Genomic DNA, 18,951 nt, shown 5'->3' with positions numbered 1-18,951 from the left:
TTTGAACACATGCATGTACGTGAATGCGTACGTATTATTCAGTGATGACACAGGTAAACTCGGGAAAAGAAATCCCGAGTGCTAAAAGAGAACATCACATTTCCTTTCATTGCGCATATGCCACTCATTGACTTCCAATTCTAGCAGTATGAAGGATGTTTGTCCCATGAACCTAGTTTAATGGCCCTAGCTCCCACAAGTCTCCTGTATCTCATCCGAACTAGTAATCGGAAGGTCTTAGGTTCGACTCCTGGTAAGAGCACTCGGAAATTCTTTTTCCGAGTTTGTCTGTGTCATTACTGAATAATACGTCACTCTCATTTGTTCCTAATGCGTATAAATATTAAATCATATTTCCTTTCATGAAACATATATTTGAACTGCGGATGAACGAAAATAAATCCTGCAAATAAAAAATTTGGCTTTAACGGGATTTCGAACACATGACCTCTGCGATGCCGGTGCTGTGCCTGTACGAAAACAGAGTTCACAATTTTTTTTGTGAACTTCCTCTTGTTTAATTACCGCAGAATACTTATTGACTAGCCACTCGGCACGGTGAGATGACTATGATAGCCACCATGACAAATACTACGCGATGTGAAAATTCACATGGAACCGGGTTAGGGTTAGGGTTAGAAACCGGGTGGGTGGTGGGAAGGTCCCAAAGGAGGAACTTATTGGGGGAGAAGGTGTGGGCGGTTGATTGAAAAAATATGGTAGTAATCATTTGATGTTTGAGCTACAAAAATGAGGAAAAGCGATGGATTATAAGCACTTTTTTCTTTAGCCAAAAATAATTCAGGCTAGGTGGTTTCACTATAGTTAATTCAAGGCAATAGTTATGAAAGCTGACAAACTTCTCTGTTATATGTTTTTGTTTGCCTTTTTGGCCTTGACCCTGCACAAAAAACAATGGAATGTGTTAGAGCAACTGACCAATCGAAACCTTTGTTAAGATATTCAACTGTAGTGTGAACGTTAAAACAAAGGATTGTGCAGGGTCGCAGCCCTTCCAACATAAATTTCAGCACCATTGTTTTCATGGCTCGATTAACTATAGACAGACTCGTTCTTATGGAAAAAAGCTGCTTAGCGCTATTAAAGCTGCGGACGATTTAAACCACTTGAAATCCTGTCTGAAAAGGTTTTTTCTTTTGTAATCCTATTAAGGTTTTTTTTTTCCACAGAATTCGATAATTAGAGTTTTAATATGTTAGTTTGAAGCTTTAATATCATACATACTCCAGATAGTATTATAATGATCCGATTTTAATCATATTTCTATGGGATTTGCTTGGTGGAAGCAATGATAATAATGTTGATGATTATGATTAAGAAAGTCATCCTTCCAAACATTGAAAACCCAGGTAACTTAAATCAACGAATAAAACTTCAGTAGCTACGTATTTATACATTAGTAAAGATTTAATCGAAACATTCCGCCACTCAATCAGAGGGCAAGTGGTCACGGAATTTTTTCGGAGATAGTTAAACATCGAGCACAGCACTCGAGTGCAGCAGGAGAAGAAGCTTCAAAAGCGATTATTACGCATGTTTGCAACTCGCTTATTTTACTTTCCCTGGAAAAACTACCACCGCCACGCGAGGTGAAACTACTTAAAAAATATCTTTCATGTTAAGCACGTTTTCTACAGGAAAATATCTGATTATTTAGTATCATTCCATGTTTCTCGAATCCAACCACAAAAAATAAAGATAACTGCGATGGTGTATTTTCTTTAAGAACGGCACGAACGGACGTTTTTCTGTGGCTTTGCAACTTATGACAACTAATGAAAAGTTTTTATTCAACGCAGGTAAGGGAATTGTATTACGGGCACTTAGCGTCTAATTTCGAGGAGTCCCTTCCCTAACAACTCAATAATATGCTATAATTTTGAAGGTATTGCGTATATTTAGGCCATAATGGGCGTTTTAGGATTTTTTCTCTCACCGCAGATTTAAAAGAAATTAAAAAAAAAAACTATACAATTTTCTCTGACTTTGCCGGGACGCGTTTTGCTTGATCAGCATAATCAAAGAAAGAAAGAAGGAAAGAAAGAAAGAAAGAAAGAAAGAAAGAAAGAAAGAAAGAAAGAAAGAAAGAAAGAAAGAAAGAAAGAAAGGCAGTCCGTAAAGTGGATATGTTAAAAAGAGAGCACAGATCCCGGTTAGGGCCTTAAACTCTTGCTTTTGTTTAAACTTAGTGCCCTCGTAAGCAAAAGGTCTTTTTTATATGTTCAGTCCGTGGCTTACAAAGAAACAATTTCTTACCATTATTCGAATTTACAGCGGATTTGAAAGGCTTTTTAAGGCAGGTAGGCGCATTATCATTTTCAATTTTGTACACTAGCTATGAGCGTTTTGAGGTTCAAACGTTTGAAAGAGAGATAGCAAGAGACCAGTAAGACAAAAAGAAAGCAAGCAACAAGAAAGAAAGAAAGACAACAGACAATTGTCAACAAAGAAAGAAATTCTGATAGCCTATAAGTTTAGAGAGAAGTAGTTATCCCTTAGACAGGAGCCTCACAGCAATTACCGCAACGCTGATGTGGAAATACTATGGGATTGTACTGTCTCTACGGATAGACGCCTGGAGGAGAAGGGTAGCAGGCCAGACCTTGTTGTCACTAATAGAAGGGAGATAGTGATTAATGTTGTAGAAATGGCGTGCCCAAGCTGGAGAAGTAGGCGCGAGACCGACACCCGCCAGACAGAGAAATACAGAACGACGAGGAGAGAACTGATTGAAAGAAATGAGGGTTTCAGTGTCCAAAAGACGAAAATTGTCGTGGATGTCCTGGGAGGATACGATAGGAAAGTGTAGAATGACTAGTACAATTTGCTAGGAAGGTTTAAGACAAACATTCTGCTGCATGCTATAAGAATTATGAACATTGCACTTTCACGCTAGATTATGCTAAGTTACGCTGTTTTTGTATATTTGTCTTTGTACACCAACCGGCACTCCATAAAAGGTGAAAGGAGCTTGGCATTAGGCCCCTCCGTATAACCTAAGACCAAATATGTAACTTATTACAAAGAATGTCAATAAAGAAAGTAAATCATGTTATCACGAGAAATGACTCACCTCAGACATTCCACCTCATCCACAACTGCACTTGCATTAGTGGCAGCCAGCTCTTCTTTGTACACCTTCAAGGCCACAGTTTTGACGCCTTCATTCCTTTTCAACTGCGCTTGGTACACAGCCCCACACGCACCAGAGCCAAGGCGGGAAGGCACATCCTCCCTCCAGAGTAACTCGTTACTTTTGATGTCCACAGCACAGACATTTCTGATTCCAAATTCCGTCAGCTCCCCTCTCAGTGTAGACCCCTCATCCTTTAGCGGCTGGTAGACTTTGCGCAAGTTTTCGGACGAGCGCTTATCAGTTTTCAGTTTTATATACAGGTTTTCGTCTGCCTCGATCAACTTTGGGAGATGATGTTTAATTTCATCCAGCAAACATTTAAGCCCTGATAGTTTATCCTTCACGAAATTTGTGACCACTTCTTCTTTAGAAGCCACAGTGAGATATGTTTTGGAACTTGATTCCATGAAAGCGCTCTTGTCCTCCTTATTCATTGTGTACTGTCTAAAAATCTTTGTTATCGCACTTAAGAATCTTTCGAATGCTGATGGGGCAAATTTAAAGGGTCGCAGGAGTCGATCGCGATTCTCAGCGCCAAAAAAGATTGTTAACTTGACACTACCAAAAAAAGCGCCTGCACCAAGCATCCATGCGGGGCATGGTCTGGTCAAACTGTCATCTTGTCTTGTTGGACCCCAGGTAAAACCACTGGCAAGGCGTTGGAGTTCATCCAGCTGGACTGTAACAGTATTAAATTGTTGCTGAATGCGTTGCAAAAAAGACTCCTGAACACTTGCAAAGACTTTGTTATCTTCTTCCCATTTCTCAATTAATTCTCGTAAGCGGCTGGATAAGAACTTCGTTATTTGGACGTGTTTTGTGTCTTTACAGGAGCTGCTTGTCACTGGAACTTCCTCTGGCTTCCATGTGATAAAGCGCTTTACTACATCATCCGATGAGAGAAACTTGGTAAGCTGCCTCACAACCTCAGTGAAACTGGCCTCCAAATCCTTGGCGAATTCTTCTACAACTTTGTCTCCTTGTTTCTTAATTTTCTCCAGCCGGCTAAAAGCTTCTGTCATCTTCTGTTTGCATTCCTCACGATTACTGGCAGCGAGCTTCAAAAACACTTTTGACTGAACGATAATCCGTTTGAGAAGATAATCAAGCAAACTGCAAAAAGGAAAAAAAAAAAAAAATAAAGCAGAACGTTCTATCTAGATGACTCCACCGAAGGCCACCCAATAAAGCCCCCCCCCCCCCCCCTTTCCCTCGGAGGTTTACACTCACTTGCGCTATCACGAACCAATTTTACGAAAATGGTATCCAAATCTCAAAGTGCAATTTATACAACAAAAATGTTTATAGAAACCAAATTTTCGTAGGGCTAGCAAGCAGGAAATGATTTTTTGTAGAGGTTACGACTTTTTATTAGGGTAAATATGGTTATAATCGGGTATTTTCACAGCATTCGTACTTTTTTCATCGCTCCTTTAAATTTGAAATTAGGTAAGGTTAAATTTTTTTGTAGGTCAAAACATTGCATTTCATTTGGCAATAATCGCGTGATGAATTTAAGCCAATGAGACTCGGCGAAAATAAAGTGGTGAATTATAAAACTTAACTGTGCAGGCTAAGCCGTTTACCGTGGCCCGCCTGCTTTTGTGTCTGTACTGAAAAGAAAGAGAAGGAAAGGGAAAAATAGAATACTAGAGGAATACGAACAAGGAGAAAAAAGCTGTTTATTGGCACTTACTTGCACTGAAATTCCAGTTTGACTCCTATGGCGTTCAACACCACAGACCTCATGCCGTTCATCAGAGACGAAAACTCGTCCGTAATTATACCATATTCCTGAGCTAAAAGGGCTTCTTTGGTTGACATGTAGATGATCTGTGACTCTGGATCAAACCCAGGCCAGGAACATTTCAGTTTATCTCTGACAACTTTTTTGACGTCTTCACTTCCTTTCACTTCGTCCCACTTGTTGCAGACAAACAAAGCACACTTGGATTGCAAAAGTTTCAGCACTTCAAACGACACTTCTCCTTGTTTGCGCTCGCTCTTTAATACGCCAACCGATGCTTGGAATGATTTCTCAAACAAGTATTCAAGCTGTAAACAAGAAAAACACGTTTGCTCAAATGACCACTTGACATTGCCTCGGTCTGAACTTAAGACGCTTTGCGAAAAGTGGCCAGACAACTTGATATGTATTTTTAAAATCTTGGTTATTCAACATTACAAGAGCATCTCTTGCTTATAAGGAAGGCGCATGTAAAATATACAATAAGGTTTAGTCGCGTGCTCAATCCTTATTATCAACCTGGACTTTTTTCCGAGTTGTCGAACCTGACGACATCTGACATTACGTCATTGATTCTTCAAATCCGCCAACCTCGTTCCGAGGGTCCTTTCTGCTCCTTCCTCGGGAATGGACCCTGGTTGCAGCTGGTCACGTGACAGCACACCTCAAACTTCTGCCAAGTCGGGGTATATTCATTCTATCATTTTGTTCGTAAGGGCAGACATTTTCAAGCGTACACAAAAGCAAAAAAAAAAAAAAAAAAAAAAAAAAATTCGTGAGACTTGGCGCAGTTTCATGTGGTCTGCAAGAATCGTTAAGTGATTAGAATTTAGTGAATTTCGATGGTAAAAGAAGGAGAGGTTCAAAATTAATTTTGCAACTTGAATCGTGGTAACTTATCTACAGTAGGAAGAACTGTTTCGATACAACGTAGACCCTAAGAGATTTGGCTGATGCTACCTGTTCCACAGCCAGGTCATTTATAGTCAGTAGGGGTCTCTCTGTAATATATTCGATAACTTCTGCCTAGATTCAATTAGCATAAACTCCGTTTTTGTTAGGTTTAAAGTAAGCTTGTTGGCTGATAACCAAGTTTACACTTTACTTAGATCATAATTAGGACAATTATTTAAATGGTTAACGTCAGTACTAGCAAACGTCAAGCTGGTATCGTCAGCGTACATCCTAGTCTGTGAAAACTGCAAGTAATTCGGTAAGTCATTGATATACAACAAGAATAGAAGAGGTCCTAGAATTGTTCCTTGTGGAACACCGAATGACATTCATTTCGGGGTTGACGAACAACAATTTACAAAACAGATTTGAGTTCGATTGTCTACTGAGTAAGAAGCAAACCATTTAAGACTAGTTCGTCGTATTTCGTAATATTATAATTTACGTATTAAAATATTGTAATCAACTGTATCAAAGGCCTTTTAAAGGGAAAAGGGAAGAGGATACATATAGGACAAGGTTACATATAGGGAAGGATTATGTATAGGAGAGAGAGTTACATATAGGACGGGGTTACATATACAAGATGGTTACATATAGAAGAGAGTAACATATAGGAGGGGGTTACATATTGGAGAGGGTTAAATAAAGGAGAGAGTTACATATACAAGACAGTTACATAAAGAAGAGAGTTACATATAGGAGAGAGTTACATATAGGAGATAGTTACCTATAGGAGAGGGTTACATATAGGAGGGGGTTACATATAGGAGAGGGTTACATAAAGGGGGAAGTTACATATACAAGACGGTTACATATAGAAGAGAGTTACATATAGATGAGAGTTACATACAGGAAATAGTTACCTATAGGAGAGAGTAACATATAGGAGGGGGTTACATATAGGAGAGGGTTACATATACAAGATGGTTACATATAGGAGAGAATAACATATAGGAGGGGGTTACCTATGGGAGAGGGCTACATATAGAAGAGGGTTACCTATAGGAAGCAATTTACCTATAGGAGAGGGTTACATATAGCAGAGAGTTACATATAGGAGAGGGTTACACATAGGAGAGGATTACATATAAGGAAGGGTTATAAATAGAAGAGTCTTACATATAGTAGAGGATTACATATAGGGGAGAGCTACATATAGGGGAGGGTTATAAATAGGGGAGGATTACATAAAGTAGAGGATTACATGTAGGGGAGAGTTACATATAGGGAAGGGTTATTAATAGGAGAGTCTTACATATAGTAGAGGATTACTTATAGGGGAGGGCTACATATAAGGGAGGGTTACATATAGGGAAGGGTTACATATGGGGAAGGGTTACATATAGGAGAGGGCTACATATAGAGGAGAGTTAAATATAGGGGAGGGCTACATATAGAGGAGAGTTACATATAGGGGAGGGCTACATATAGGGGAGGGTTACATGTAGGGAAGGGTTACATATAAGGGAGGGCTACATATAGGGGAGGGTTACATGTAGGGGAGGGTTACATATAGAGGAGAGTTACATATAGGAAAGGGCTACATATAGGGGAGGGTTACATGTAGGGGAGGGTTACATATAACGGAGGGCTACATATAAGGGAAGGTTGTAAATAGGGGAGGGCTACATATAGGGGAGGGTTACATATATGGGGGGGTTACATATAGGGGAGGGCTACATATAGGGGAGGGTTATAAATAGAAGAGTCTTACATATAGTAGAGGACTACATATAAGGGAGGGCTACATATAGGGGCGGGTTATAAATAGGAGAGTCTTACATATAGTAGAGGACTACATATAACGGAGGGCTACATATAGGGGAGGGTTACATATATGGGAGAGTTACATATAGGGGAGGGCTACATATAGGGGAGGGTTATAAATAGAAGAGTCTTACAGCAATTTACCTATAGGAGAGGGTTACATATAGCAGAGAGTTACATAGAGGAGAGGGTTACACATAGGAGAGGATTACATATAGGGGAGGGCTACATATAGGAAAGTGTTACCTATAGCGAAGGGTTATAAATAGGAGAGTCTTACATATAGTAGAGGATTACATATAAGAGAGGGCTACATATAGGGGAGGGTTACATATAGAAGAAGATTACATATAGTGAAGGGCTACATAAAGGAAAGAGTTACATATAGGGAAGGGTTATAAATAGGAGAGTCTTCCGTATAGGAGATGATTACATATAGGGGAGGACTACATATAGGGGAGGGCTACATATAGGAGAGGGTTATAAATAGGAGAGTCTTACATATAGTAGAGGATTACATATAGGGGAGGGCTACATATAGGGGAGGGTTACATATAGGAGAGGGTTATAAATAGGAGAGTCTTACATATAGTAGAGGATTATATATAGGGGAGGGCTACATATAGGGGAGGGTTACATATAGGGGAGGGCTACATATAGGAGAGGGTTATAAATAGGAGAGTCTTACATAGAGTAGAGGATTACATGTAGGGGAGGGGTACATATAGGGAAGGGTTATAAATAGAAGAGTCTTACATATAGTAATGGATTACATAAAGGGGAGGGCTACATATAGGGAAGGGTTACATATAGGGAAGGGCTACATATAAGGGAGGGCTACATATAGGGGAGGGTTATAAATAGGAGAGTCTTACATATAGTAGAGGATTACATAGAGGAGAGGGCTACATATAGGAGAGGGTTACATATAAGGAAAGGTTAAAAATAAGAGAGTCTTACATATAGCAGAGAATTACATATAGAGGAGGGCTACATATAGCATGAGAGGGTTACATATAAAGAAAGGTTATAAATAGAAGAGTCTTACATATGGTAGAGAATTACATATAGGGGAGGGCTACATATAGAAGAGGGTTACATATAAGGAAGGGTTATAAATAGAAGAGTCTTACATAAAGTAGAGGATTACAAATAGGGGAGGGCTACATATAGGGGAGGATTACATATAGGGGAGGGCTACATATAGGGGAGGGTTAAAAATAGGAGAGTCTTACATATAGTAGAGGATTACATATAGGGGAGGGCTACATATAGGAGAGGATTACATATAAGGAAGGGTTATAAATAGAAAAGTCTTACATATAGTAGAGGATTCCATATAGTAGAGGATTACTTATAGGGAAGGGTTTTAAATAGGAGAGTCTTACATATAGTAGAGGATTACATATAGGGGAGGGCTACATATAGGAGAGGATTACATATAAGGAAGGGCTATAAAAAGAAGAGTCTTACATATGGTAGAGGATTACATATAGGGGAGGGCTACATATAGGAGAGGATTACATATAAGGAAGGGTTATAAATGGAAGAGTCTTCCATATAGTAGATGATTACATAGAGGGGAGGGCTACATATAAGGGAGGGTTACATATAGGGAAGGGTTTTAAATAGGAGAGTCTTACATATAGTAGAGGATTACTTATAGGGGAGGGTTATAAATAAGAGAGTCTTACATATAGTAGAGGATTACATATAGGGGATTACATATAGAGGAGGGTTACATATAGGGAAGGGTTTCAAATAGGAGAGTCTTACATATAGTAGGGGATTGCTTATAGGGGAGGGTTATAAATAGGAGAGTCTTACATATAGGAGAAGATTACATAGAGGGGAGGGCTACATATAGGGGAGGGTTACATATAAGGAACGGTTAAAAAAAAGAGAGTCTTACATATAGTAGAGAATTACATATAGGGGAGGGCTACATATAGCATGAAAGGGTTACATATAAAGAAAGGTTATAAATAGAAAAGTCGTTCATATAGTAGAGGATTACATATAGGGGAGGGCTACATATAGGAGAGGATTACATAGAAGAAAGGGTTACATATAGGAAAGGGTTATAAATAAGAGAGTCTTACATATAGGAGAAGATTACATATAAGAAAGGGTTACATATTGGGAAGAGCTACATATAGGAAAAGGTTACATATACGGGAGGTTTACATGTAGAGGAGGGCTATATATAGGGGAGGGCTATAGATAAGGAAGGGTTATATATAGGGGAGGGTTACATTTAGGTGAGGGTTAGATGTAGGGGAGGGCTATATATAGGAAAAGATTACATATTGGGGAGGGTTACATGTAGAGGAGGGCTATATATAGGGGAGGGCTATATATAAAGGAGGGTTAAATATAGGGGAGGGTTACATTTAGGGAAGGGTTACATATAAAAGAGGGTTACATATAGAGGTGGGTTACATATAGGGGAGGCGTACATATCAGGGAGGGTTACATGTACGAAAAGGCTACATAAAGGGGACGGTTACATATAGGGGAGGGTTACATATTCGAAAAGGGTCCATATAGGGGAGGGTTACATATAAAAAAAGGGTTACATATAGGGGAGGGATAGGTATAAGGGAGGGTTACATATAGGGGAGGGTTACATATAAGAAAGGGTTACAAATAGGGGAGGGAGGGTTACATATAAGAAAGGGTTACATATAGGGGAGGATTACATATAAGGGAGGGTTGCATACAGTGGAGGGTTACATATAAGAAAGGGTTACATAAAAGGGAGGGTTACATATAGGAAAAGGTTACATATAGGTGAGGGTTGCATATAAGAGAGGGTTACATATTCGAAATAATTACATCAAGGGGAGGGTTACATATAGGGGAGGGAGGGTTACATATAAGAAAGGGATACATATAGGGGAGGGAGGGTTACATATAAGAAAGGGATACATATAGGGGAAGGTTACATATAGGAACAGGTTACATATAGGGGAGGGTTACATATTGGGAAAGGTTACATATAAGAAAGGGGTAACATATAGGGGTGGGTTACATATAGAGGGGGGTTACATATATGGGAGGGATACATATAGGGAAGGGTTACATATAGGGAAGGGTTACATATAGGGGAGGGATACATATAGGGGAGGGTTACATATAGGGGAGGGTTACATATAGAGGAGGGTTACATATAGGGGAGCGATACATATAGGGGAGGGTTACATATAGGGGAGGGTTAAATATAGGGGAGGGATACATATAGGGGAGGGTTACATATAGGGGAGGGATACATATAGGGAAAAGTAAGATATAGGGGAGGGTTACATATAGGGGAAGGATACATATAGGGGAGGGTTACATATAGGGGAGGGTTAAATATAGAGGAGGGATACATACAGGGGAGGGATACATATAGGGGAGGGTTACATATAGGGGAGCGTTACATATACAGGGGAGTTACATTTAAGGGAGGGATACATATAGGGGAGGGTAACATATAGGGGAGGGTTACATATAGGGGAGGGTTACATATAGGGGAGGGTTACATATAGAAGAGGGTTACATATAGAGGAGGGTTACATATAGAGGAAGGTTACATATAGGAAAATGTTACATATAGGGGAGGGTTACGTATATGAAAAGGTTACATATAGGGGAGGGTTACATATATGAAAAGGTTACATATAGGGGAGGGTTACGTATATGAAAAGGTTACATATAGGGGAGGGTTACATATAGGAAAAGGTTACATATAGGGGAGGGTTACATATGGGAGGGTTACATATAGAGGAGGGTTACATATAGGGGAGGGTTACATTTAGGATAAGGTTACATATAGGGGAGGGTTACATATAGGGGAGGGTTACATATAGGGGAGGCCCGGCCCGGTTACATATTTGAAAAGGTTACATATAGGGCAGGGTTACATATAGGGGAGGGTTACATATAGGGGAGGGTTACATATATGAAAAGGTTACATATAAGGGAGGGTTACATATAGAAAAAGGTTACATATGGGGAAGGGTTACATACAGGGGAGGGGTACATATAGGGGAAGGTTTCATATAGGGGAGTGTTACATATAGGGGAGGGTTACATATAGAAGAGGGTTACATATAGGGGAGTTTTACATTTAGGAGAAGGTCACTTATAGGAAAAGGTTACATATAAGAAAGAGTTACCTATAGGGGGGTTACATTTAGGAGAGTGTCGCAAGTAGGATAGGGTTACATATAGGGGATGGTTATATATAGGGAAGGATTACATATAGGGAAGGGCTACATATAACGGAGGGCTACATATAGGGGAGGGTTATAAATAGGAGAGTCTTACATATAGTAGAGGATTACATAGAGGAGAGGGCTACATATAGGAGATGTTTACATATAAGGAAGGGTTAAAAATAAGAGAGTCTTACATATAGTAGAGAATTACATATAGGGGAGGGCTACAAATAGCATGAGATGGTTACATATAAGGGAAGGTTATAAATAAAAGAGTCTTACATATAGTAGAGAATTACATATAGGGGAGGGCTACATATAGAGGAGGGTTACATATAAGGAAGGGTTATAAATAGAAGAGTCTTACATATAGTAGAGGATTACAAATAGAGGAGGGCTACATATAGGGGAGGATTACATATAGGGGAGGGCTAAATATATGAGTGGATTACATATAAGGGAGGGTAACATATAGGGGAGTGTTATAAATAGGAGAGTCTTACATATAGTAGAGGATTACATAGAGGGGAGGGCTACATATAGGGGAGGGTTACATATAAGGAACGGTTTAAAATAAGAGAGTCTTACATATAGTAGAAAATTACATATAGAGGAGGGCTACATATAGTATGAGAGGGTTACATAAAAAGAAAGGTTATAAATAGAAAAGTCTTTCATATAGTAGAGGATTACATATAGGGGAGGGCTACATATAGGGGAGAGCTACATATAAGAGAGGGCTACATATAGAGAAGGGTTATAAATAGGAGAGTCTTACATATAATAGAGGATTACATATAGGAGAGGGCTACATATAGGAGAGGGTTATAAATAGGAGAGTGTTACATATAGTAGAGGATTACATACAGGAGAGGGCTACATATAGGAGAGGGTTACATATAAGGAAGGGTTATTAATAGAAGAGTCTTACATATAGTAGAGATTTACATATAGGGGACAGCTACATATAGGGGAGGGTTACATATAAGGAAGGGTTTAAAATAGGAGAGTCTTACATATAGTAGAGGATTACATATAGGGGAGGGCTACATATAGGGGAGGATTACATATAGGGGAGGGCTACATATATGAGAGGATACATATAGGAGAGGGCTACATATAGGGGAGGGTTTTAAATAGGAGACTCTTATATATAGTAGAGGATTACATAGAGGGGAGGGCTACATATAGGGGAGGGTTACATATAAGAAACGGTTAAAAATATGAGGGTCTTACATATAGTAGAGAATTACATATAGGGGAGGGTTATAAATAGGAGAGTCTTACATATAGTAGAGGATTACATATAGGGGAGGACTACATATAGGGGAGGGTTATAAATTGGAGAGTCGTACATATAGTAGAGGATTACATATAGGGGAGGGCTACATATCGGGGAGGGTTACATATAAGGAAGGGTTATAAATAGAAGAGTCTTACATATAGTAAAGGATTACAAATAGGGGAGAGCTACATATAGGGGAGGATTACATATAGGGGAGGGCTACATATCGAGGAGGGTTATGAAAAAAGGAGAGTCTTACATATAGTAGAAGATTACATAGAGGGGAGGGCTACATATAGGGGACGGTTACATATTAGGAACGGTTAAAAATAAGGGAGTCTTACATATAGTAGAGAATTACATATAGGGGAGGGTTACATATAGCATGAGAGGGTTACATATAAAGAAAGGTTATAAATAGAAAAGTCTTACATATAGTAGAGGATTACATATAGGGGAGAGCTTCATATAGGAGAGGATTACATATAAGGAAGGGTTATAAAAAGAAGAGTCTTACATATATATAGTAGAGGATTACAGAGAGGGGAGGGCTACTTATAGGGGAGGGTTACATATAGGAAAGGGTTTTAAATAGGAGAGTCTTACATATAGTAGAGGATTACTTATAGGGGAGGGTTATAAATAGGAGAGTCTTACATATAGTGGATGATTACATATAGGGGACGGCTACATATAGGGGAGGGCTACATATAGGAGAGGATTACATATAAGGAAGGGTTATAAATAGGAGAGTCTTACATATAGTGGATGATTACATATAGGGGACGGCTACATATAGGGGAGGGTTACATATAGGGAAGGGTTATAAATAGGAGAGTCTTACATATAGTGGATGATTACATAGAGGGGAGGGCTACATATAGGGGAGGGTTACATATAGGGAAGTGTTTTAAATAGAAGAGTCTTACATATAGTAGGGGATTACTTATAGGGGAGGGTTATAAATAGGAGAGTCTTACATATAGTAGAGGATTACATATAGGGGAGGGCTACATATAGAAGAGGGTTAATATAAGGAAGGGTTATACCGTAAATAGAAGAGTGTTACATATAGAAGAGTCTTACATATAGTAGAGGATTACATATAGGGGAGGGCTACATATAGGGGAGGGTTACATATAAGGAACGGTGAAAAATAAGAGAGTCTTACATATAGTAGAGAATTACATATAGGGGAGAGCTACATATAGCATGAGAGGGTAACATATAAGAAAGGGTTATAAATAGAAGAGTCTTACATATAGTAGAGGATTACATAGAGGGCAGGGCTACATATAGGGGAGGGTTACATATAAGGAATGGTTAAAAATAAGAGAGTCTTACATATAGTAGAGAATTACATATAGGGGAGGGCTACATATAGCATGAGAGGGTTACATATAAAGAAAGGTTATAAATAGAAAAGTCTTTCATATAGTAGAGGATTACATATAGGGGAGGGCTACATATAGCATAAGAGGGTTACATATAAGAAAGGGTTATAAATAGAAGAGTCTTACATATAGTAGAAGATTACATAGAGGGGAGGGCTACATATAGGGGAGGGTTACATATAAGGAAAGGTTAAAAATAAGAGAGTCTTACATATAGTAGAGAATTACATATAGGTGAGGGTTGCATATAGGGAAAGGTTTTTAAATAGGAGAGTCTTACATATAGTAGAGGATTACTTATAGGGGAGGGTTATAAATAGGAGAGTCTTACATATAGTAGGGGATTACATACAGGGGAGGGCTACATATAGGAAAGGGTTACATGTAAGGAAGGGTTATAAATAGAAGAGTCTTACATATAGTAGGGGATTACATATGGGGGAGGGCTACATATAAGTGAGGGTTACATATAGGGAAGGGTTATAAATAGGAGAGTCTTACATATAGTAGAGGATTACTTATAGGGGAAGGCTACATATAAGGGAGGGTTACATATAGGGAAGGGTTATAAATAAGAGAGTCTTACATATAGTAGAGGATTACATATAGCGAAAGGCTACATATAGGGGGGGTTACATATAAGGAAGGGTTATAAATAAGAGAGTTTTACATATAGTAGAGGATTACATATAGGGGAGGGCTACATATAAGGAAGGATTATCAATAGGAGAGTCTTACATATAGTAGAGGATTACATAGTGGGGAGGGCTACATATAGGGAACGGTTATAAATAGGAGAGTCTTACATATAGTAGAGGATTACATATAGGGGGGGGGCTACATATAGGGGAGGGTTACATCTAAGGAAGGGTTATAAATAAGAGAGTCTTACATATAGTAGAGGATTACATATAGGGGAGGGCTACATATAGGGGAGGGTTACAAATAGGGGAGGGCTACATATAGGAGAGGATTACATATAGGGGAGGGCTACATATAGGGAAGGGTTATAAATAGGAGAGTCTTACATATAGTAGAGGATTACATATAGGGGAGGTCTACATATAGGGGAGGGTTAAATATAGGGGAGGGCTACATATAGGGAAGGGTTTCACATAGGGGAGGGCTACATATAGGGGAGGGTTACAAATAAGGAAGGGTTATAAATAGGAGAGTCTTACATATAGTAGAGGATTACATATAGGGGAGGGCTACATATAGGGGAGGGTTACATATAGGGGAGGGCTACATATAGGGAAGGGTTTCACATAGGGGAGGGCTACAAATAGGGGAGGGTTACAAATAAGGAAGGGTTATAAATAGGAGAGTCTTACATATAGTAGAGGATTACATATAGGGGAGGGTTACATATAAGGAACGGTTAAAAATAGGAAAATCTTATATATAGTAGAGAATTATATACAGGGGAGGGCTACATATAGCATGAGAGGGTTACATATAAAGAATTAGGTTATAACTAGAAAAGTCTTACATATAGTAGAGGATTACATAGAGGGGAGGGCTACATATAGGAGAGGATTACATATAAGGAAGGGTTATAAAAAGAAGAGTCTTACATATAGTAGAGGATTACATAGAGGGGAGGGCTACATATAGGGGAGGGTTACATATAGGGAAGGGTTTTAAATAGGAGAGTCTTACATATAGTAGAGGATTACTTATAGAAGAGGGTTATAAATAGGAGAGTCTTACATATAGTAGAGGATTACATATAGCTGAGGGCTACATATAGGGGAGGGTTACATATTGGGAAGGGTTTTAAATAGGAGAGTCTTACATATAGTAGGGGTTTACTTATAGGGGAGGGTTATAAATAGGAGAGTCTTACATATAGTAGAGGAATACATATCGGGGAGGGCTACATATAGAAGAGGGTTACATATAAGGAAGGGTTATATATAGAAGAGTCTGACAGATAGAAGAGTCTTACATATAGTAGAGGATTACATAGAGGGGAGGGTTACATATAGGGGAGGGTTACATATAAGGAAGGGTTATAAATAGGAGAGTCTTACATATAGTAGAGGATTACATATAGCTGAGGGCTACATATAGGGGAGGGTTACATATTGGGAAGGGTTTTAAATAGGAGAGTCTTACATATAGTAGAGGATTACATATAGGGGAGGGCTACATATAGGGAAGGGTTATAAAGAGGAGAATCTTACATATAGTAGAGGATTACATAGGGGGGAGGGCTACATATAGGGAAGGGTTATAAATAGGAGAGTCTTACATATAGTAGAGGATTACATATAGGGGAGGGCTACATATAGGGAAGGGTTATAAAGAGGAGAGTCTTACATATAGTAGAGGATTACATAGGGGGGAGGGCTACATATAGGGAAGGGTTATAAATAGGAGAGTCTTACATATAGTAGAGGATTACATATAGGGGAGGGCTACATATAGGGAAGGGTTATAAATAGGAGAGTCTTGCATATAGTTGAGGATTACATATAGGGGAGGGTTACATATAGGGGAGGGCTACATATAGGGGAGGGTTATAAATAGGGGAGGGCTACATATAGGAAAGGGTTATAAATAGGAGAGTCTTACATATAGGAGAAGATTACATATAAAAAAGGGTTACCTATTGGGAAGAGCTACATATAGGAAAAGGTTACATTTAGGGGAGGTTTACTTGTAGAGGAGGGCTATATATAGGGGAGGGCTATAGATAAGGGAGGGTTATATATAGGGGAGGGTAACATTTAGGGGAGGGTTAGATGTAGGGGAGGGCTATATATAGGAAAAGGTTACATATTGGGGTGGGTTACATGTAGAGGAGTGCTATATATAGGGGAGGGCTATATATAAAGGAGGGTTACATATAGGGGAGGTTTACATTTAGGGGAAGGTTACATATAAAAAAGGGTTACATATAGAGGTGGGTTACATATAGAGGAGGCTTACATATCAGGGAGGGTTACATGTACGAAAAGGCTACATAAAGGGGAGGGTTACATATAGGGGAGGGTTACATATTCGAAAAGGGTACATATAGGGGAGGGTTACATATAAAAAGAGGGTTACATATAGGGGAGGGATACATATAAGGGAGGGTTACATATAGGGGAGGGTTACATATAAGAAGGGGTTACATATAGGGGAGGGTTACATATAGGGGAGGGAGGGTTACATATAAGAAAAGGTTACATATAGGGGAGGGTTATATATAGGGGAGGGTTGCATACAGGGGAGGGTTACATATAAGAAAGGGTTACATAAAGGGGAGGGTTACATATAGGAAAAGGTTACATATAGGGGAGGGTTGCATATAGGGGAGGGTTACATATAGAGTAGGGTTACATATAGGGGAGGGTTACATATCAGGGAGGGTTACATGTATTAAAAGGTTACATATAAGGGAGGGTTAGATATTCGAAATAATTACATCTAGGGGAGGGTTACATATAGGAGAGGGAGGGTTACATATAAGAAAGGGATACACATAGGGGAGGGAGGGTTACATATAAGAAAGGGATATATATAGGGGAGGGTTACATATAAGGGGAGGGTTACATATAAGAAAGGGGTAACATATAGGGGAGGGTTATATATAGGGGAGGGATACATATAGGGGAGGGTTACATATAGGGGAGGGTTACATATAGAGGAGGTTTACATATAGGGGAGGGATACATATAGGGGAGGGTTACATATAGGGGAGGGTTACATATAGGGGAGGGATACATATAGGGGAGGGTTACATATAGAGGAGTTATACATATAGGGGAGGGTTACATATATGGGAGGGTTAAATATAGGGGAGGGATACATATAGGGGAGGGTTACATATAGGGGAGGGTTACATATAGAGGAGGGCTACATATAGGGGAGGGATACATATAGGGGAGGGTTACATATAGGAGAGGGTTACATATAGAGAAGAGTTACATTTAGGGGAGGGATACATATAGGGGAGGGTAACATATAGGGGAGGGTTACATATAGGGGAGGGTTACATATAGGGGAGGGTTACATATAGAAGAGGGTTACATATAGAGGAGGGTTACATATAGAAGAGGGTTACATAGAGAGGAGGGTTACATATAGGGAAAGGTTCCATATAGGGGAGGGTTACATATAGGGGAGGGTTACATATATGAAAAGGTTACATATAGGGGAGGGTTGCGTATCTGAAAAGGTTACTGTAGGGGAGGGTTACATATATGAAAAGGTTACATATAGGGGAGGGTTACATATAGGAAAAGGTTACATATAGGGGAGGGTTACATATAGGGGAGGGTTACATATAGAGGAGGGTTACATATAGGGAAGGGTTACATATAGGAAAAGGTTACATATAGGGGAGGGTTACATATAGGGGAGGGTTACATATAGGAAAAGGTTACATATAGGGGAGGGTTACATATATGAAAAGGTTACATATAGGGGAGGGTTACATATAGGAA

At 39.2% G+C, this 18,951-nt stretch overlaps 1 protein-coding gene across 2 annotated transcripts in view; it reads right to left on the bottom strand.

The window, feature by feature from the left end:
- The window catches only part of LOC146465102 (uncharacterized), a 37,816-nt gene that overhangs the window by 4,000 nt on the left and 14,865 nt on the right, over nt 1-18,951 (bottom strand). For both annotated transcript variants that reach the window (XM_085129017.1, XM_085129018.1), the window contains 2 exons: nt 4,854-5,212; nt 3,095-4,270 (listed from right to left, as the gene is read on the bottom strand). In XM_085129017.1, coding sequence (XP_084985143.1) covers nt 3,095-4,270; nt 4,854-5,212 — 1,535 coding nt within the window. The remainder of the gene's footprint in view (nt 1-3,094; nt 4,271-4,853; nt 5,213-18,951) is intronic.

This window comes from Pavona decussata, unplaced genomic scaffold (assembly GCF_977016875.1).
Source record: "Pavona decussata unplaced genomic scaffold, jaPavDecu1.1 SCAFFOLD_157, whole genome shotgun sequence".
NCBI classification, from domain to species: Eukaryota; Metazoa; Cnidaria; class Anthozoa; order Scleractinia; family Agariciidae; genus Pavona; species Pavona decussata.
The sequence above is the reverse complement of the archived record's forward strand: the minus strand, read 5'-3'. Positions and strand labels throughout refer to the sequence as shown.